A 21,623-nucleotide genomic window follows, 5' to 3' on the forward strand; every position below is an offset into this window, starting at 1 on the left:
TGAGTCATTCAGAAAGAATCAAAGATTTAATATTGGGGGACTCTGTTGACATAATTTACTATATTAATGAAGTAAAGAATAAAATGAACATAATCATTTTATATAGATCCTTAAAATTACATAGTAAAATTCAACATCCATCCCTGATTAAACAAAATGAACAAATAAAAACCTTTTTAAGAAGGTAGGAATACAAAAAAATGTATTTAACTTGATGCAAATGCTTCTATCAGGAGTCATCAGCAAATATAGTGATGAACACACACGTGTGCAAGCACACATGAGTGCACACACACAGTAGAAGCACTCCTGCTTAATGTTTAAGTTTATTTTGATGAGCTGATCTAAAGTTCATGATGGGGATAAATGCATATGGAGAGCCAAAGTAATTGAACAAGAGAAAACGAATCAAAGAAAGACTGTCCTGCAAGGCATCAAAATAGAGTGTGATGGCATCGTAAATTCCAAAGGGTGGTTTGGGCACCAGACAAATGAACACGTATCAATGGGACGACAGGTCGGTAGGCAGCCCGTGCACGTCACAGCGGCTGGTGCTCACTGTGAGTGCACCGCAACTAACGGGGAAGGATGCAAAGCCAACAAGTGTTATTGATAATCTGCCTCTTTACATGGAGGAAAACTTCCCCACCTGGTAAGACACAAATACTAATACACTACAGATTGCTACACATTAAAAAAAACAACAAGGTTTTAAAAGCACTAGAAGAAAATAAGTAAGTATGAAACCCAAAAGTCATGAAGAAAAAGATGGAATTATTTGACTGTCAGACAAAAACCTTTTTAATAATAAAAATATCATGCTCAAACTAAAAAGACAAATTATAAGAACTTTTTTGTAACATATATAATATTCTCAAGAAGAAAAGGACGAATGGAAACATTGGCAAAAGACATGAATAAGCAAGTTATGGAATAAGAGGTACAAATGGGCCCTCCCAAACCCCCAAACAGAGAAAAGCCCCCTAAACTCTCAGTGAAACCCAAATTTAATCAAAAGCAGAAAAGCAAATTGTAAATGAAGATTCATTCATATAACATAACACTACACTCTACTACAAAGAAACACAACATATGATACAGATGTCTATATGTACGTATAGATGGGGCAGAAATAGGTAGAGTGCTTTTTAAAAGAATGCCCACAGCAGACTATTTTAAAATTATGTTTGTGTCTGGGAAATAGGGAAGGAGGCAGACATGACCTTAAAATAATTTTAACTCATGAACAATGACTCACTGGTGGTAGAGTTAAAATACTAGCTCAGACTGGGTAGCAAAAATGAAACAAACAAAAGACCAAACAAACAAAATAAAGTACTGGTCGGGCCTGTTAGTCTTCGAAGTTTCTTATACTCTTGATGAAGAAGGCATAGTCAACATAAATAAAATATACAGTAAACAGAAAGTTCTCTTTTGACTTTCCTCACTTTTTGAAAAATGGATCTCGACCCTCCTGAGATTATTCCTATAAGCATAGTAACCAGCCTTCTAGTAAATTCCTTCCACTGGCGTAGTGCTAAGCACAGAGCACTAAATGACTTACGATATTCTCTTCAACAATCAAACAGGAAAGATGCTTCCAATGTTTACCACGCTGGTATCGTCTGAGTTTATTCCCTGACAAAATCGCCACGCTTATTGACCTCACTGAACCGCTCTGGGGACAGGAGTTCAGAACAGTCCTAGAACGGTAACCTCTGCATGCCTGTCAGCTTTAACTGGCAATTTCTGGAAGGATCCAAACTCTGATGGTTACTTTAAAAATGTTTTTATAGCATATTTGACCACTTCTGCTGTATGGCACCTTCCAGCCAATGCTTTTAGTTGGGCGCTGTGTCCCGAGGTAAACAGCGCATGACCTCTGCCCAATTACGTAAGTTGATCAAAGCTTACTGTTGCTGTTGTCATTGATGGTTGGAGTTCAATAAAAATGCAGGTGGTAACTGCTAACTATACATATTTTGCAAGGACTATTTTCAACTTAAAAGAAAAAAAACTTCTCAAATACAAACTTCTCAGTAAAAAAATATATAAAGAGAGATATTGTTTCTGGACCTGTCTTAGGTTTTATTTTTTTCAAATTTGATAATATTTATTCTTCCTTAAATTAAAATGGATGCTTTTTGCCTTTTGTACAGATTTTTTTTTTAGAACCATACTGCTGGCTACTTTTTTTTAATCAAATGAGGAAAACAGTAATAGATTTCTCCTCCAACAAAAAGAGCAGTTTCCATCCATTCATCTTCTCCATAAAGAAACTGGGAAGACAGAGCAGGAAATGTTTATCAAGCACTCTATGAAAATAAATTGCCCCTGAAATTATTAGTAATAACCTATGTCCCTGTCACACATTATTTCTCTGTTCTGTCAAAGGTTCACGTGAGAAAAAACTCCCCTTGCTGACCAGCGTGAGGACAGCGTCCCTTAGGACTTTCTGCCGCCTCTCACTACAGGTGATTACAGTGAATGTGTCCCAGTGATCTGTTTAATTCATAGAAAATGAATCAATTTCTCTTGTTTCATCATGACTGAACATTTTTCTGAACTCCTGTAAATGAGTTACAGATAAGCACTATTTATCAGATTGTTGTGTGGAACATGCAGTTTTGATTATTCTATTTTCTACTGTCTGCTACTAATGAAATATGTAATATGCCTCAAGAAAAAACATTCACAAAGCTTGGCCTCTGAGCATTCAGGAAGCAATGAATAATTTGCTGAGAATTTATTCTGTACCCACACTCTTTGCTAACAGTTTTCTCTCTCCAGGAGCCCACGGGAGGGCGGCGATGTTCTCGGGTGTCTGAAATGTCTGCCAGGGCCCCACGTTCCAGAGCCGGGCTCGGCCCTGGCAGCCAACAGTCACCTCGGTTCCCCGCAGGGCTCCGAATCTCAGTGAGACTGTTCAGGTACAGACCTGGGGCACCTGAGTGCCCTCAATCTGGCAAACTCAGGACGCTTCTTCCCTCCGGGGTCACAGGATGAGGAGATGGGCATTTAAAGACATGAATCCTTTGCTCTTTCCTTCCCACTGCACTTAGAGATGGGAAGCCCTGTAGAAGAGGATTCATTTAACCACATCCTCTCCCCAGGCTCTGCAACAGGTTATGTAAGATATGGAAAGGCCGCAGCAGAAGTCAGTTCAGATACAAGGGCGACAGAGTTACGTAAATGCTTGTGGCACTCAGATTCTCCGGAAGGAAGGATCATATTTTTCTGACCTATATGGACCACTTTCTAAAAATAAGTCATTTATCTCTCTTTTAAAAGGGGGTAATTACAATTCAGTTTGTGAGAGGAGACAGGAAGATAGAATGACCATTATCTCCTCCTCAAGGCTTCGGCAGACCTTGCTCCGTACGGTTGGAGCTGAAGAAACAAAGGCAGGACATTTGGGAAGACAGATGGGCCGGATGACCTGGCTGTCACCTCACCCGCACTTACCAAGGTCCATGCTCTTTGAGGCTTTCAGATTCATTGACTCAGGCTGCCTGGCGGGGGTCACAGATTTGAAGCCGATGTGCTGATCCGGAAAACACGCTGCTGAGTCCACCCCAGTGCTGCGGGAAGAAGCCACACACCACATTCAGGTTGAATGTAAAATCTCTCTCTCTCTTTTAAGGAAGCAGTCCCCATTTTGAACTGAGACCCTCATCAGTCTCTCTGTAGCTCACAACCACGCATGTTAAACTAACTCTTGAATCTTGGGCTCCTTTTATGAGATGCAGCAATTCCTTTTTTGTGTATTTTATCACACTCTACAATTTAAATAAAATAATCTCTGGCTAATACCGTGTTTTCCTCTTCACTGATTTCCACTAATTGGGATCCCGCTGCACAGAGTGGAACTGTAAGCGTGTAAGGCATGCCGGGATGCACTAGCTCTTCAAAGGTGTCACTAGACAGCAGCGGAGCCCAACAGCAGGTCATGAGATATCTGTGGGCTAAGCATCCCTCCCTTCAAAACCAAGTGAAAGGGTGCATCCTCTGGAGAAAACCATCCTGTCGAATGACGGATGGCTGCCGTAGGTTGCTTTTCTACTTTTTTCTGGTCCAGTTTCTACTAGTAATGCTAATGCTGAGCAAATAGGCGACTCATCAATAATGCCAAAAGGAAATAACAGGAAAAACACAGCTAACAATTCAGACATAAGATACATCAAATGTCTTTTATAGGTTTCCTAGTATTTGTAGTCAATCTGGAAGAACTCTATTTCTGCTGAATATTGTATTTGTTTCATTTAGTATGAAGTGGGTTATATAAGGGAATTACAGATGATACCTTATTTCTTGATCTGAACATAAATTACATTTATACATTTTTTATAAATTAAATTACAGCTACCTTCTCTCTTGGTACTCTTGTATGTTTAGAAAGTCAATATGGTGGCTCATGTTAATGTACATTTATCCTAACCTTTAACACTGTGAGAAGTCAAATCAAGTATCCTCGGTGAGTCTATAAGTACCGAGGCTGAATTTTTCAAACAGGTGGGATTTGACACTATAAACAATTACACAACAACAAAAAATAAACTTTTATGAATGAGAACCCTTCTAAAATGTATGGGGGATCTTGGTTTCTTAACCAGATATAACAAAATAAGTTTAATCTTTTCTTGAAACTCATTAGTCATACATATTTAATACTGCCTTGCAGCAATATTAAAATTAATGTGCAGCTATCTTAACATTGCGGAATGAATGGATGAATGAACCTCTGTTATTATAATAAAGTGGGGAGATGAGAAAAGAGCCTGGGACCAGCAGCACAGGGCCGGGCTTGAGAGCACACACGTCACAGCAGGTGTGCCCCGGCCTGAGTCCTGCTCTGCCGTAACTACCACCTGTGGGACCAGGGCACGTTGCTGGATGTCTCTGTGCTTCAGTTTCCTTATGTATAAAATGGGCACAGTGATACTCCCTATCTTTTGGCTTGTTAAGAGATACAGTGAGGAAGGATTTGTAAACAGAATAGTGTCTGGCACAGGGTAAGCTCCATAGAAACTTCTAAAAAACAAATATGCAGATAAATGAATAGATCTGCTTTAGCTTTTCAAATGACTGCAAGTTTCTGCTTTTGGGGATGTCTAGGTTTTTCGGTTTTTTAAAAGATCTTATTTATTTATTTTTAGACAGAGTGGGTGGGAGGGAGAAAGAACAGGAGAGAAACATCAACGTGTGGTTGCTTCTCATGCGCCCCCTACTGGGGACCTGGCCTGCAACCCAGGCAGATGCCTTTATTGGGAATCCAACCACCAACCCTTTGGTTCACAGGCCAGTGCTCAATCCACTGGGCCACACCACCAGGGCTTGGCTTTTTTGTAGATTTTTTGCCTTCTCTGTTTTTTTCAGTCTCTGGGTAGGTCTGTGGCTAAGAGCCCTTCTCTCCCTCTGTTCCGAAGGGGAAGGGGGTGTGCTGGTGAGAGCCCTGTGCTGGGCAGCCCCACGGCCTCAGTTTCCTAGTGCACAAAACAGGTGGTAATGCATTTACTTTATAAGGTTGTCATGAGGATTAATAAATTAAATGTGTTAATGCTGACTATAGTGCCTCACATGCAATATGAGCTCAATAAATGAGCTATTAATCCTTGTCTTTATTTCTGCAGGTTCAAGTGGTCTTCAAGCGAGGGCCTGAGGCACTCTCCCGGGAAGAGTTTATACATGTTTTCACGAACATTTCTCAAGAAGTTTAAATCTAGTCTTTAGAATTTGAAGCTTTTTTTTTTTGCTTCTTTCTTGATGTCTGTCTACATTCTCAATAGATAAAGCCACTTACATATAAAGTGTATTAGATGTGGTATCTATTGAGGGCAAAATATGCCAACTGTGAACAAAAGTCCTTGACCCACTAGTGCTCTTGCCACTGGCCTAGCATAATAGCAATACTTCAATTTTCAGCTCATTGTAAAGAGTTCTGAGATGCTACTGTGAATGTAAGGTTCCCCCTGAACCTTGAAGTTTGGAAGTACTTGCCTTTAACTATGCTATCTGCCCTTTACATACGCTTAGTTTTCCATCCTTTGATCTCTTGTGATGATGATGAGGTTTAAGTGTCAGAAAGACTCATGGCCTTTATAGAATCAGAGACTTTAAGAGCCAGAAGGTGTTAGAGGTCACCTCATCTAACTCTTCATCTAGTAGACAAGACACAGAGGCCCAAAGAGGAAGCTGATGTTCCAGGGTCACACAGCTGGCCAGTGACAAAGTCAGAAACAGCACCGTGGTTTCTGGAACTTTTCCCAGAGCCACAGAAACTTGGCCTAAAATGGTGGCCAACCTGAGGCACAGGTTGTTGTAGATCCTGAATCCAAAGAAATCGAGACTTTTCTATTAGTATAGGTTTGCTCGGTCTCTTACGCTTCTTGCATTTTAGGTTTGCCCTGGCTTCAGTAGAGTGGTGTATGTCTTGAGAAAAAGGAGAAACAAAGAGTTAATCACAACAGATGTCATATGTTACAGTGAAGCCTTTAGGGAAAAGGAGTAAGGCCAGCAGGAGTAGTCCTCGTTCGAACTTAGGTCGCACTGCAGTCAAAGTCTGCTCAGATTACATCTGGAATCTACCCAAATGACTAACATATGAGTTAACCCACTTCATTGTCTTAGATTACTTTACTAAACTAGTCATTAATTGACAAATTAAGAACAAGAACTCAACTTTTTAAATTACTCTTGGGAGACAATTATCCCTGTCCCTATCAGGAAAAGAAAAAAAAAGGTGGCAATGAACTTGATGCAATAACATCAAGTAAGGATCTGTCTTAATAAAGTGGATATTCATTTGTAGAAATGTTGAGAATCAAGGATGGTCAAAGAAAAAAAAGCTGCTGTGTACAAAGACACATAATAAATATGAACATTAAGTCAATCCACAGTGACACATACGCCTGCTACCGTTGCTCTGAATGTGGCCGAGTGTACTTTGAGAACCTTTAGCAGAAGTATCCCTCTCGCAGTGGTACCAGTGGATATAAGGCAAAACAGGGCTGACGGCAGATTGGCAGATATTTAAGGAGGGAACAAAGTGTAGTGTGAGGCACTGTGGGACTGAAGCCCACGTGAGCATACAGTGCACTTAGGCAAGGAGTACAGTATTGAATTAGCTAATGAGAAAACATTCTAGACATGCAAATTAGACTACCAAACACTTTCAATTTTAGGCTACATGTTACAAGTTCTTCCAGTGGGAGAGTGACACAGTGATTAAATGTGCAATGTGACATGTTTTAGTTTTGAGGGGTTAGCACGTGCTCATGGCTGAGTGGCTGCCATGGGTGTGGTGGGAGGCTGGACGCTGACGGCAGGCCAGAGGCACATCTCAGATAAAGGCTGTGTTTTCAGCATGAACAACCAGGGCATCTATCAAATAGAAGCGATACTCAATGTCAACTTATGTTGCATAATGAATAAATAAGAGGAGCAAGAAACACATGCCAGCATCCTGCATGTGGGGACAAATTGGGAAGGTGAAAGACACGTAAGGTCAGCCACGAATGTTCAAGGAGAACTGGCTGAAACAAAAACAGGTGAGGAAGGTTTAGAGGGGCATGCCAAAAAGTTGTCAGAAGCCACCAGTGTCCATGAACAGGCTTCAACGTTGGGCTGCTGTTTGTGAGAGTAGATGCAGACCGTGTGTGTATTGTGGGGGGCAGGGGGACAGAGAGAGAAGTGAGCCAGAAGCAAGATGGAGGGAAACACGAATACGTAGAGAACAACCAAGTATCATCTAAACTGTGAACAAAACTATGCCTTTGCCAGTGTGGTTCACTTGGTTCGAGCATCCCATAAATCGAAAAGTCGCAGGTTCGATTCCAAGTCAGGGTTCCATGCCTACTTTGTGGGTTCAGTCCCTCACTGGGGCACAGACAAGAGGTCCCCCATTAGAGGACGTATGAGAGGCAATCAATCAATGTTTCTCTCTCACATTGATGTTTCTCTCCCGATCTCTCTCCTTCCCTTCCTCTCTAAAATCAATAAACATGTCCTCCAGTGAGGACAAAAAAATAAAAATAAATTAAATAAACTATAAATAAAACTCAATGACATTCTGTCTGCTGTTAATTTGCCTGAAACTGTCCCTGAGATACCACAGTAGGAAAATATCTTTCCTTTAAATCTACTCACCTTTTACTTAGACACACGTACTCTAAACTGTTGTCTAATAATCACTGACATAATAGTACAAATAAGTTCAGTAAATTTCTGATTTCATTTTGGTCCGAAGTGCAGACATCAAGTTGGATCAGATGTGTTTTTCACCTCACCTGGGATAGCAGTTTTCTGCCTCAGAAGACTGGCTCCCTCCCTAAAGCGTCACTTTCCCTTTTAGAGGGCTTTCGACTTTTCTTTATTTATTTATTTTGACAGACAGGACAGCCTCCCAGCCTTGTTTGCTCAGCCATCCTGGATTCCTTCCAACCTCTCCTCCACCCCAAGTTTCACACATCCAAACCCCACTGCTGCTGGTCACCTAGGCAACGCAGCAGCTTGCAGGATGGTGCAGGTCACGAGATCCCAGGAGGGAGAGTTTCAAAGCTTTAGATTTGCTCCTTCCAACTCACAAGTGTCTTTGTCTCTGTTTCTTCCTCTTCCACCATGCTGCTCTCCCCTTCATTTCGAGCCCTTCTCTTCTTTTGTGGATCCCTAGTCCAGTAAGCTTGCCTATGGCTTCTTTCGGTCCACTCATCCCCCCTGCAATCCAACTCCCTTGACTTGATATTGTCATCCAGGCTTGAAACCCTTCAATGCCTCTCCACTGCTCCCCAGAGAAGCATGGTGTTCACGGAGCATGACAGACAATGCCCTTCCCACTGATTCTTCCCCCAGATACCATATGCTTCAGCTGCACTGAACATGCCCTGCATTTCCTTGTCCCATCGCTTGGTTTTCCAAACCTGAATTGCCCTTCCCACCACTTCGCTCTGTCCTGTAAGCCCCTTTCTGTTCTCCAAGGAACCACTTCAACTCTACTTCTCCTGTAACACCTTCCTCGATACCTGCAGGCAGAGTTAGTGACCCATCCCTCTGGCTTCCAGCCGCATTTTGTATCTAATGCTCAGCCAGCGGGCTGCGTCCCGATGATCTGTGTGTCTGTCTCTTCAAGAGGAGCCTGCTTTCCTCACGGGCAGCGATGCTCTCCCATCTGTTTGAGTCCCGCCTTGCCTAGCTTAGAGCTCCACAAATGGTTTTGAAAGGATGGGGGAGCTAATTAATGACTTAATGATCTAATACTATGGAAGGATGAAAAAAGAATAAAGCCTGAGACAGTAGCATAATTTTGATGGAAAGGAGATGACCATTGACTGTTGAGAGAGCCATCCTGGTAAAGTGGCGAGAACAGCATCCTAAACACAGGGCTTAGGGAGCAAGAGGGGGCAAAAGAAACAAAAGTTATTGTTTCAAATCGGGTTATGAACATTTACAGCAGTCAGGGCTGATAGAAGCTGTTTTTCAAGATCATGGAGGAAGGAGCTTTACTAAAAGGCTTGGGGGGGGCGGGCGCGGGTGGAGTCTGCGGAGGCATAGAAGCATCCAAAATGGCAGTTGCTAATTCTTAATAATTCTATCTTGTGACCTCTCTGAACTCTAACTCTGTCTCTCTCCCCCCTGAAGGTTTTTCATCTTGTTAGCATAGGCAACTAGTTAGGCATTAACGAAAGAAAAGTGAGAAAACTGGCTGAGCCTGATGAAGTTGGGAAAGTAGGGTTTCCCAGTCTCTCCAGGGAATAGCTGCCATTGCTCCACCAAAGGGATTAACCTCTGAGTGGCAGGCAAGACTGGCTTTCCAATCCCCCGAGGGACACAGACAGGCTCCCCTGGATGCTTGGGGAACAACGGGCAGGTCAAAGGGGGAAGCCCTTTCACCTGAGGCCTGCGCAGTAAGAGCCAAAACGGTGACCATAAAGGGAAGGAGACAGACCTGGGGAACAGACTGGGTAGGATAATGGCACAAAGCCCAGCAGACCCAGGGAAGAGACTGGATAGTTTGAAAGGAAGCTGAACCCTTCCCAAACCCAAGGAAATATAGAGAAACTTAACAGAGGTCCACGTCTCTTTTTGGCAGCTGCACAAGCCAAATTGCAGTGCCTGCAGCTGGCCGGACAGGGCGGGAACAGAGGCTAAGCTACACTGTGGGAGCCTCTGGCACTGGGGAGCAGCGGGGCAGCCTCCTGAGCCCAGTGGGTGAGGTGTGGTGTAGCTGGGGGCAGTGAATGCGATCCACCCACTGAGGGAAGTGCCTCATTGAGTGCAGCAGCCTTTTCTCTCTTTCTTTCTTTAGATATTTATTTATTCATTTTTAGATAGAGGGGAAGGGAGGGAGAGAGGGGAAAACATTGATGCCAGAGGAACTTCAATCAGTTGCCTCTAGTGTGCCCCACACGGGAGACTCAGCCCACAACCCGGTACGTGCCCGGACTGGGAATCCAACTAGACCTTTCAGTTTGCAGGACGATGCCCAGGCCACTGAGCCACACCAGTCAGGGCCTGGAGCAGCCTTTTCAAAGGCGCTGTAATAAATACTGCCACGATTGCTTAAATTCCTCCTTTGTAACTGTCCCTAAAATTCCTTTCTCACGTCACAACAAGAACCTATTTCCAGACCACGCCAGGACAGAGCCAGTCTTTCTCCGGTGACAATCTGAAGGCTTCGCCCCATCTTCCCCAGGGCAAGTTCTCAGCACCTCTCACTGTGATTGCCTCGGAAGGTATCCAAAGCGCCTGCGTTTTTAGTAACTATTAGCCCTCCTCTCTTTGCCCAATCCATGTTACACACAACTAAGACTGGGGTCATATCATGCGACTGCCTGATAGCCGAAACCCTGCAGTAAGATTTTACTATCTAAGAATGAAATCTGCGTCCCTTATTCTTGCATCCGGGCTTCACCCTCTGGCCCATCAGCCACGATACAAGTTGTACAGATCCACCAACTTTCCCACCGCCATGCTGTTCCTGTTTCCCTTCTTTCTCTCTGAGATTTCCTTTCTTCCTGGGCTCATCTCACGTCCACCCCATACTCATATGTTAAGAGTCAGTTCTAATATCCCATTTTTCCATAACATTTTCTCTTCTGCTCTATCTGAAGGCATTCTCCCGTGCCTTAAATGTTCAGAGCGTTTTACTTATACCTTCTGGTAAATACTACTTTGTTCCTTGTGTTCTACTTGTCACTTTTACCTACTAGCCTTCCATCTTCTTGAGGGTGTGGTTTAAAACTGATCCTTCCTCATTCTACCCCAGCAGCTTTGCATGTATACACACAGTAAACACTGAAGTAGAATGTATAAAATTCTTTTTTAAACAGAATTTCTAATGCCACCAGTCTGCCATGTTTGATTCAGGATTGAGGCAGGAAATGGAAACGAATGAACAAAATTAAATATGTCCAGATATTCTTTCAAGAAACCCCAAGACATACTGACTGATCTGGGACATTATTGCAATTATTAATCTAGTTTGTGAAATTGTCTTTGAGTAAGACATGTAGGAATCAGAGACGGGTAAACATAGGGAAGCTTCCAGCTAATAAAGTTAGCTATTCTCTTGTTGTGTTGCTTTGTTTCTAGCAGATCGCAATCAAGGATACAATAGGAATGACACTAGCGTGGCTGCAAGAAAAATAAAAAAAATTTCACAGGATTATCATGGGACATAGAATGGAATAAAATACACAGCTTTTAACAGCCATAATAAATACAGAAAATAGCAAAGGGGCAATTTAATGATTTTTAAAACTCATCAGAAGAACAAAATCTATGAATTCCACTAGTCAAATGGTGTGTATGCTTAGTAAATCTCTTTCTTTCATGCTTGTGTGAGTCTAAAAAACATTGATTTTTTTTGGTTTCTATTACTAAATGCACACAACATTGGGCACTTTTCAATATTTTTGATTATATATGGTATTGCTTTAATTTTTAGATTCCATTAATTTTCTTGGACAGCTATTTTTAAAATACCTTCAGGGTTTGCCAATTATAAACGAAGAAAAAAACCCCAAGAATTATATCTCCTCAGTTTTGTTTTATACCTTTCCATATTTTTCTTTGAGGTCTACTCTTCTAGCTTTTAAATGGACAAAAGAAATTTCAGCAATTTTCTTAAGTATTTTATAATATGATGAATCTTAACAAATTCCAGGAAGCAAAAGACAGACAATCACAGCTCTCAGGTAGGAGAAGCTTTCACTGGAAAGGGATGACAGACCCTATGAGGTTTCCACTCTAGAAAGAAATAGAGTTAAAATGAGGTTGCTGGTTTTCCTGGAAAACCCATAACAAGGAACATTCATGGCCTATCCCCTGGTCCATACCTGTGGCCGTACTCTCCAAGGCCCAGCTCCAGAACGGCCTGTGGTGGTGGGGAAGGCGGCGCTCCGCTCTCGGCCCATCCGTCCCGGGGAAGTGATGGCTCTGTGCACGAAGAACAGATGGAGCTGTAGTAAAGCTGGAGACAGAACTGTTCAGTGACCGGCTTTGCTTCCGTCCAACTCTCAGACACAATTTCCACCAACACAGAAACCAACCTGGAAATAAGTGAGTCCTCCTACGGAGCGGGGGGGATTTGCAGGAGAGTTAATGCCGCCTGTCCCAGGAAACCGAAGTGTGTTCACGCTGGTGACCTGCTGGCAACTCGTGGCAACTCCGTGTACCTTCGCTGCCTTTTCCAACTTAGGAAAGGCTGACACACATTCATTACTTGTGAGTTGTGGAAGGTGAACAAAGCCGTTTCTTTCATGACAACAGCTTTGTAAACAAGACTCCATAATGAATGCTCTGGATTATATGGTGATTTAAGCATTTGCCTTAATGACAAAAACTACTTAAAAATCATGAAATATAGTATATCTACTAACCATTTAGACATAGTAGAGGGGAAAACATTCTTTATGCATGTGTTTCATAATAAAAACCCCTGGGCTTGAGGCCTGGGGAACAAAAAAGTGGGGTCTGAATTTTGGTTTTCCCACTTACCAAAAATGTGTACTTTTTCAGCCTATCCTAAAAAAAAAATTAGGCAGGTATCCTGAATGTCACTGTGGAAATCTTTTTTGTGTATCAGGGTGCTACTAAGTATCCTGTACATTATGTCATTTAATGCTTATCTTAAACAACCATATGTGATAATGTATAAAAAGCATTAGCAAGCATGCTGGGTAAGCGTAGAGTTTGTGGGGCAAGACTGCATGCTTTCAATCACAGCTCCTAATGCTGTTTTAACTTGGGCAAATTGGTCCAACTTTTGTGAGTCTTGGCTTTTAGGTCTATAAAATAGGGATAAGAATACCTTTATTGGAGGAGTGTAAAGATTATATAAGATGGTGTGTATTCAAGCAGTGATTTATAAATGCAAAGTGCTAATAAGCAAATAAAGGATTTATTATTCTATGCATCATGAACTCTACCTTATAGCTATTACAGTCAGAGAGATGGTAAAAAAATGAACTCTGTTTGTTTTTGATTTCTGGGACAAGAAAAAGTCTCTTTGTCCTTGCTAAGTGCAGCTGGTACCAGAACTGTGACGTGCCTGTGTGTGTCAGGTTGGATGGTAAATTTCATGCAGATGTTTTGTCACATGCTATTCGGGGTATCTCTTGGAGACTGTTTTGGGGGTAGATTGACATTTAAATCAGTAGACAGAGTAAAGGAGACTGCCCTCCCTAGTGTGGGTGGGACTCACACAATCAGTTGAAGGCTTGAACAGAACAAAAAATGCTAACACGTTTTTGAGTAGAAGAGAATTCTTCCCTGACCTTGTTCAAACTGGGACATCAGCTTTTTCCTGCCCTTGGCCTCACACCAAAACATCGACTCTTTGGGGGTCTTGAGATTTCCGCTCTTTAGACTGGAGTCGCCTCACGGGCTCTCCCAGATCTCCAGCTTGTCACCTCTCCTCAGAGATCTCAGACTTGCCTGTGTCCATAAATGAATGGGCCAATCCCTTATAATCTCTCTCTCTCTCTCTCTCTCATACACACACACACACACACACACACCCCTGGCAAGAACATGCTCCACGTTCTGCCCCAGGGAACAGTATAAGATGGAGATGGTTCTTCAGCAGTGCTGACGTAGCCTTGGGAATGAGGCTTCGAGCAGGAATATGATAGCTAAGATGACCAGGGCACAGAAGCATAATGACCAAAGGTGACCAGCATTTCCCCCCCTGCACTTCCCTCCTCCCCCAGGAGCCAGTTATTTGGTAATATGACAGCCATCAGGCTGCCAGAGACTTGCTGAGAGAAACAGAGCAGAAGGACTACAATGCAAACCGGGGACTGGTGACATGTTGGGACTGCATCTTTCCTGCAGGCTCTGATTTCTCTGCCATTAAATTCTCAGTCCATTTTCCAGGCTGAGGGGAATGATGCCGGCGACCATGCAACTTGTGTGCTCAGAAACATTTCAGTTACACAATTGCCTACAGAATAAGGTCTGTGTCCCTGGTTGCCCCTTTCATCTCCACTACACATTAGCCACCTAAGAGTCCGCACTAGTCCCCAGCCACAAGCCAGGGCCTTCCTGCCTCATGTGTTTGATTATATAATTGCAAAACTCATTCCACCAACCAAAGCCTCACCCTTCTCCCAATGTCCACCTCAAGTACCGCTTCCTCGATGAAACTTTCACCACTGCCCTGAGACCTGTCAACACTCCTGTAACAGTGGCAGAGAATACTGGTGCTCACTGTGTCTGGGCTCCTCCGACCTTCCTGGGCACACACCAAGATCTGAGACCCCATATCTCTGCCCTCTTTGTAATTAGACTAGACCTTACCAATAGAATGTGAGTTACTGTCGTGAATGTCATTCCCAGTCCCAATGGATAGGAAAGGGTACCTCTTCTCTCCACCTTCTGTCTCTTCCCATCTACCAGCCACAAGCACAGGTAGAGGAGACCCTAGAGGATGGCCCAACTACTGACGGAAGGAGCCCAAGTCCCTTAGTCTCAGCATAGAGCACATCCCCTTGCCTCCTGCCGCTAAACCTGATTGGGCTGTGATTTGAGTAAAGAAAACAGAAACAGACTCACTGACATAGAGAAAAGACCAGTGGTTGCCAGAGGGCAGGGGTGTTGGGAGGCTGTGTGAGAAGGTGAAGGGATTGGGAAGTATTGATTGGTAGCTTACAAAACAGTCATAGGGGTATAAAGTTCGGCATAGGGAACGCAGTCAATGATATTGCGGTAACTGTATGGCACCAGGTGGGTACTGGCAATATTGGTGGAAATACTTAGGTGGAAATAATATTGGTGGAAATAATATTGGTGGAAATAATATTGGTGGTAAAGCACAGGATTATCTAACCACTAGGCTATACTCCTGAAACTAATACAGAATAATATAAAGGTAAACTACAATTAAAAAAATTAAAAAAAAGAAATATACTCTCACTGTCTTGATCTATTGACATTTGGGTTTATCTATTCATATTTTGGAAAATAATTTCTGTATAGGATTTATCACATGCTGCTTTTGCAATGAGTAAGCTATTGGTTTATCATCTATTTATCTATATTTATTTCTTTTTCTCCTCTTTCATCTCTTCTTCAGCATCTTCTCTTTAAACTTTATTATAATCATTATTCTTAGTTTTTAATTCATTTACATGAACAACCTATTTATTTTTAAGGCAGTGATAGGAACAGAAGGTAAATATCTTTTTTGTTGATTCTTTGTCTTTGGTACATTTTTAAACAACATAATCAGAGGTTATAAGAAATATATATATATATATATTTTCTCTTGGTCCAAATATCTTTGTTAAGCCCTATATCAGTGTGAAAATCTAGAATTCTTATCTCTTATAAATTATATTTCTTGACTTTATTGAGTGTAAGTCTTGATGGTCATTCTACAATTGTGGGCAAAAGTAGGTTTACAATTTATTTTCATATGGAAAACAATGCAATAATTAATAAATAATAAAACAATAATAAATTCTGTGTTCCACATACTCATAACTGAAAACCTACTCTTGCCGCACCCCTGCACACCTATGCCTGTGAATGTCGATAATGCACTTTGTAGTCACTACTCCATTGATGACCAAATGACCTTTACTGTTTTCAACATCTTTTATTGTTCCTTGTCATACAGAGTCCATCCTTCCAGGGCACGATCAGAAAAAAAAAATGAGTAAAAGGATGGTGACTTTAGACAATGGCTCAGCAAGCTGTCACTGTGGATAAAAACCCGCCTATATCTGTTTCGTACCTAAAGTTACATTAAACACAGTCACCCCCATTCACTGATGTCCTGCCTATGGTTGGTTGACTTAAGGCGTGACAACAGAGACTCTACGGTCCCCAAAGCCTAAAAGCCTACTGTCTGGCCCTTCACAGCCAATGTTTGCAGACACCTGCTTTAGACTATTCTTGACACTCACAGCAGTGCACTCATCTTGGCATCTCTGACAGTGTGCTCTGCACAGTGGAGGTGCCCAATAAACATCAGTCAGACTGAAAAGTGTAATTCAACTTCGGGTCCCCAACGTACAGGTGGTGCCTTACACGCAATGGAGCGGTGGATGTAGGCTGGTTCCCGAGAAAAGACACATCAGGGATAATCATCCTCATATGTGTTTCCTCCAAGGACCCCAGGGAACATGGATTCAGTGGGACAGCACTTAGAATTAAACGTTTGATTTGGGGTAGGGATGAAAGGCTTAAAGGAGACCTCAGCGGGTGACCCCGGGCAGACTTCAGGCAATTAGGGACTGAGGCAGGAGCTGGGATGAACACGAGCTGGAAGGAGGGGGAGTGGGAGCAGGGCATGAGAGGGGTCATGAGAGCGCTGACGAGAGCCACAGAAGGAGAGGTCAAAGCAAACCAGAGGCAAACTGCGCTTCAGCTATCACTTGGCCTGCGGTGAGATCTGCTGGCCAGATTCTTCCGAAAATACAGTGTTGGTGGACTTCATTACCATTTCAATGCCTAATAGGATTTTATACTAACCCCCTGGGATACCACCTTCGTCCTTATTACCATCTTGGCACACCACACTTTTTCCACTGCAGGCGTTGCTAGCAATTCCCCAACACAAATGTGAATTTTATGGTGTTACAATTTCTACAAATGTTAGTTCTAAAAATGCCTTTTCTGTGTAACAGCTTGACAGGAATATGTATGTACAAAAAATAACCGTGGAGCTGTGGGTGGTATGCACTATTATTACGAAAATAGATGGGACACAGCATATCAACATTGGGTTTTTAAATACACACAGGAAAGGGGGAAGAGGAAGAAAAAAAGTTAGTGTTTTGGCTGCAACAATTCCTCTTCTCACTAGACATTCCATTTTGCCAAATCAATCTCGTTTGGCTAGAAGAGCTCCTTTAAAAAGTTGGTTTAGGTGAATCAACACTCACTCAGGAGCCTTTATGAGCCTTGGTGACCTATTGCTACCTCCCATGCATCTGTAACTCAGGAACGCTCAATGATCCTCAAAATTTTAAATGTTATTAATATTACAAAGAGATCTGGATCGTGCCATTCTCCTAGAGTAGCATGTTTATAAATCCTGCTCTCTATTTTTGTCTTTAAGTCAATAAGTGTATATAAAAAGTAAGAGAATTTTATCTCCTGGCCTCTTACAATTAAAGTTTAATGAGTCTATGCCTTTATAGGTCTAGTTCTTATAACATAGTGTGTCGCAGATACATAAGAAAATAGCAAACTAGATGCTTTCTGATTTTGAAGATATGACATTTCGTGAGTCACTTCTTGAAAAAACTGGATTTTTTACGTTTACTTAGAAAACGGAGGTCAGGGCAGGGAGTGCTGAAGGAACCTTGTAGGCAGCTGACCTGCCTGGGTTTTTCATGGGCGGAAACACTGCCCACCTGGGTCCACGTCTCAGGAGGAAGAGACAGAACCCCCCAGGGCTTGTCCGTGGCCACTTACGCTTACAGAATTCCACTTATTCAGTGGAAATACAAACTCTGTACATTCTACCAACATTCCAAAACATCGCTACATTCATTATGTTTTTAGCACATTGTTTTGAGGATACTTTATTATTTACATTTTTTCCTGGTTGTAGTCTTACACTTTATGCAGTCCCACAGTTTCACTATTTTGGCCTTTGTTATCCTTCCTAGATATTATCAATTTCCTTGGAAATCTCAATGTCCTCTAAAAATATACTGTGTAATTACCACTTCAGCATCCATGGCAGTGAAAGTGAAATGAGATAGGAGTAACACACCCAATGTTCCTGCGGATGTTACTGGTATAATTAGGAATAAAATCATAACTGGGATTGTCGCTGAACATGTTGCTTGAGATTTAAATGACAGCCAATTGTATGAAGGCTGGATATTTTAATATGGTCATGGTGTGGAGAAGGCTATTTTACTCTATGGAAATCTAGCTGTCCCTTCCTCAGATTCTCCTGCTGCTGAGACTTAAAATCTCAGGAGGAGATCTTGCTTTGTCAAGAAAAATTTTAATTTTTAACAAGAGTCATGCTGGCTCTGGCTGGTGTGGCTCAGTGGATTGAGCACTGGCCTGCAAACCAAGGGGTCGCGGGTTCCATTCCCAGTCAGTGCGCATGCCTGGGTTATGGGCCAGGTCCCCAGTAGGGGGCATGCGAGAGGCAACCGCACAGTGATGTTTCTCTCCCTCTCTTTCTTCCTCCCTTCCCCTCTGCCTAAAAATAAATGAATAAAATCTTTAAAAAATACAATAAGTTGATATTTGGTGTCTTCATTTAAGCTAACGATAAAACATTAGATTGACATGAACTAAATGTAGGATCTTTCTTTCAGAACATACTATTTCCCCAACTACTCTGAATAAATGTCAGGTTTCTCTTAAAAAAATTAAGAAGAGACATACTGAGCATTTCTTGTGACAAAAAGTGAAGTCCACTTCTAATGGACATTTTTAGTATCAGGTAAAAAGATTTCAACAGTTTCAAGGGACCAAGGGAGACAGGGCCCGTGCTGAGGCGCAGGAACTAAGCCTGAGTCGGAGAGACAGGAATTGAATCCAGGCTCTGTGTGGATCAAGTATGTGGTCTCGGGTTCATTATTTACTCTCTCTGACTTTCTCTTTCTTCATCTGTAAAGGAGGATAATAACGCTACCCACTTCGAGGGTGTTTGTAAATTGCTCGGCACAGTGTCTAACAGCCAGTAAACAGTAAGTGGTCACAGCTGCTGCCACTGCTCACCCCGACACGGAGGAATTCAGAGGGGGAACAGCGTCCCGCCCTGACGGAACAATTTAATCCACGGAAACCTCAGTACTGATCTCAGAGTTGAGAAACTGTTCCCACATACTTCACTTCTGGTAACGTCTCAAGTGTAAATAAGGGGCTGATTACATAAACAACTCCATTCAACAGATCGCTATGGGACTACTGACTGCTACTGTAGAATGTTCAAGGACATAGTGAGGTATGCATAATGTGTTGTTAATTAAAAAGTAATTCTTAAACATTATATATAGTGTATTCACTTCCATTTCACTTTAGATACACATACTGCATGAAGACTTGAAATATACACATAAAAATGTTACTCATTAGTATCTTTGACAGAAATATGTCTAACATTGAATTTCCTTTTTATTGTTTTTATCTTTTTTTTCTAATGAATATGTATTGCTTTTACAATACAAAAATGAAAGTTATTACAGAAAGGGGATTTCGGGAAATCGAAGACTTTTCTTGGTGACTTGAAGTATAATTTTTGAAACACAAAGAATGAACGCCCAGTTTTTTCCATCTAGAGCCCAGTCTAGAGCCCAGCTCAAAACGTGGCCCACGGCAGATCGTAAGGGGAGGACAGCATAGTGAGGCTGTGACAGGGACGCCCCACTGTCACAGAGCGGTCTCAGTTCACGGGACTCACCCCACACCTCTGTGAATCATGAGATAGCCACTGAGGGATTTAATACCAGTCCACGTGTTTTTTTTTAAGTTTAGTATTTTATACTTCTTAACTTCCAATATTAAAAGACTGTAAAAAAATCACAGTTGCCACTTTGCATCTCCAGGCACGGTTTGTTTTACACATAACCCTCCGTGTTTGGGGCAGCAAGCACAGAAACTGTCACTTAAGCTGGAGCCAGTGCCAGGAATCTGCTTCTCACTTCTGAGTCAGTTCTCCCACCCACCTCTCTGTTCACGACTCAGAGTAACAAAGTCTGCACTTATTTTAATTAACTCCCCTTTGTTTCTTTGTTTCTTTCTTTTTTAAAAAATAGAAACACACTGGTGTTTGCTCACACAATGTGAGTAGATGAAAACGGATAGACGCGTTACCTCTCTGTTTGTCTGTCGGACTGTATGTGCCAAATGCAGGCAGCGTGCCATTATCCGGTCTCCTGTAGGCGGGCACGGCGTTTTGACAGTTCTCGAAGCCTGGCTTAGAAAATGCCCCACACTCTGCAGCCTCCTACGGGATGAAAATAAAAGTTACATCTGTTTTTTAACTATGTTCCAACTCGGTCAAGGAAAGCAAAGCAAAACATGATTGATTGATTTATTAATAAGCTCTCAAGAGTCTATTGGATACAAATCCTCAGTTGGGGAAAATCAAAATGGACCTATGAGTTAAAACATCGTTGGATATGAAATGAAAAATACGGACAATGGGTGCTAAGGACTCGGAGCGCTGACAGCCAGCACAGAAGAGGATTAACTTGATTCTTCTCCCCTCCACCCGCACCCCCACTCCACTTACAACTGGCTTCTTTCAATTTTCCTTCCATCTGGGAGTACAGCTTGCGTCAGTGTCAACACAAGAATACAGTTCATGCCAAGGATGTTTCTCTGCCAACCAGCTGGTCCCCCCTCTCCCTGTCGACTAAGTGCACATGCTGCAGGACAAGTCAGAACCCACACACGGTCGCCACTGAAAGGTCACGAGTGTGTCCCACCGCTGACACTGGGTCTCTCGGCCAGGAGCTTAAAACAAAGTGCTGTGACAATGCCAGGCTGTGGTCCCTCTGAGGCATTTTTCTTTGTTTTCCCCTTATGTCTCCCTCCTATTTTGGATTTCTGTAAACAAACTGAAAGTTGCCTTGAAACTGCGGATCCAGAGTAACATCCCCCAAGCCATGTTCCACAGGCGTGGGAGAAGCCATAGGAAGGGCCGATGATAGAGAGCTATTTGTTCAAGGGGCGCGAGCCACAGAGGGCTGGGTTTCGATCTCGCTCATACTGTGTGTCTTCCTCACGGATTTCAAGGGAGTCGCTTGGAAGCCATCTCGTGGCTGTGCCCTTGACCGTGTATGAGAGGAATGTGCCATGAACAGAAATGAAGACCCGCCCCCAAGCTCTCTCCTTCTGAGAAACCACATGCATGTGGTTTATACTTTCCTTTTCAGTTCCAAACACTCAGTATCTGGCTACTTAAACAAAATAGTTAGAACATTAAATTTACATATTCTTAGTAATTATAGTGTTTTCAGTGGCTGATGGTCCATTAGCCATTTGACAAGCCTTATGACACTTTTTGCACACCCAGTGTTTCCACACCCCTTGCCTCTGTGCTGCGAGGCAAACCAAGGCCGGTACTCAGCAGACTTCTTTCAACACTGGAGCCCTGGTAGGTAGGAGAGGAACGACTTACCTTGCACAGGCTTGTGCTATTT

The 21,623-nt window shown here is 42.5% G+C and overlaps 1 protein-coding gene across 1 annotated transcript in view; it reads right to left on the reverse strand.

Annotated features, from left to right (window-relative positions):
- The window catches only part of PARD3B (par-3 family cell polarity regulator beta), a 976,716-nt gene that overhangs the window by 372,922 nt on the left and 582,171 nt on the right, over positions 1–21,623 (reverse strand). The window contains exons 13-15 of the mRNA XM_037043522.1: positions 20,290–20,422; positions 12,333–12,432; positions 3,466–3,581 (exon numbers count right to left, since the gene is read on the reverse strand). Coding sequence (XP_036899417.1) covers positions 3,466–3,581; positions 12,333–12,432; positions 20,290–20,422 — 349 coding nt within the window. The remainder of the gene's footprint in view (positions 1–3,465; positions 3,582–12,332; positions 12,433–20,289; positions 20,423–21,623) is intronic.

This window comes from Sturnira hondurensis, unplaced genomic scaffold (assembly GCF_014824575.4).
Source record: "Sturnira hondurensis isolate 20B ecotype Veracruz unplaced genomic scaffold, ASM1482457v3 Scaffold0004136, whole genome shotgun sequence".
Classification (NCBI taxonomy): Eukaryota; Metazoa; Chordata; class Mammalia; order Chiroptera; family Phyllostomidae; genus Sturnira; species Sturnira hondurensis.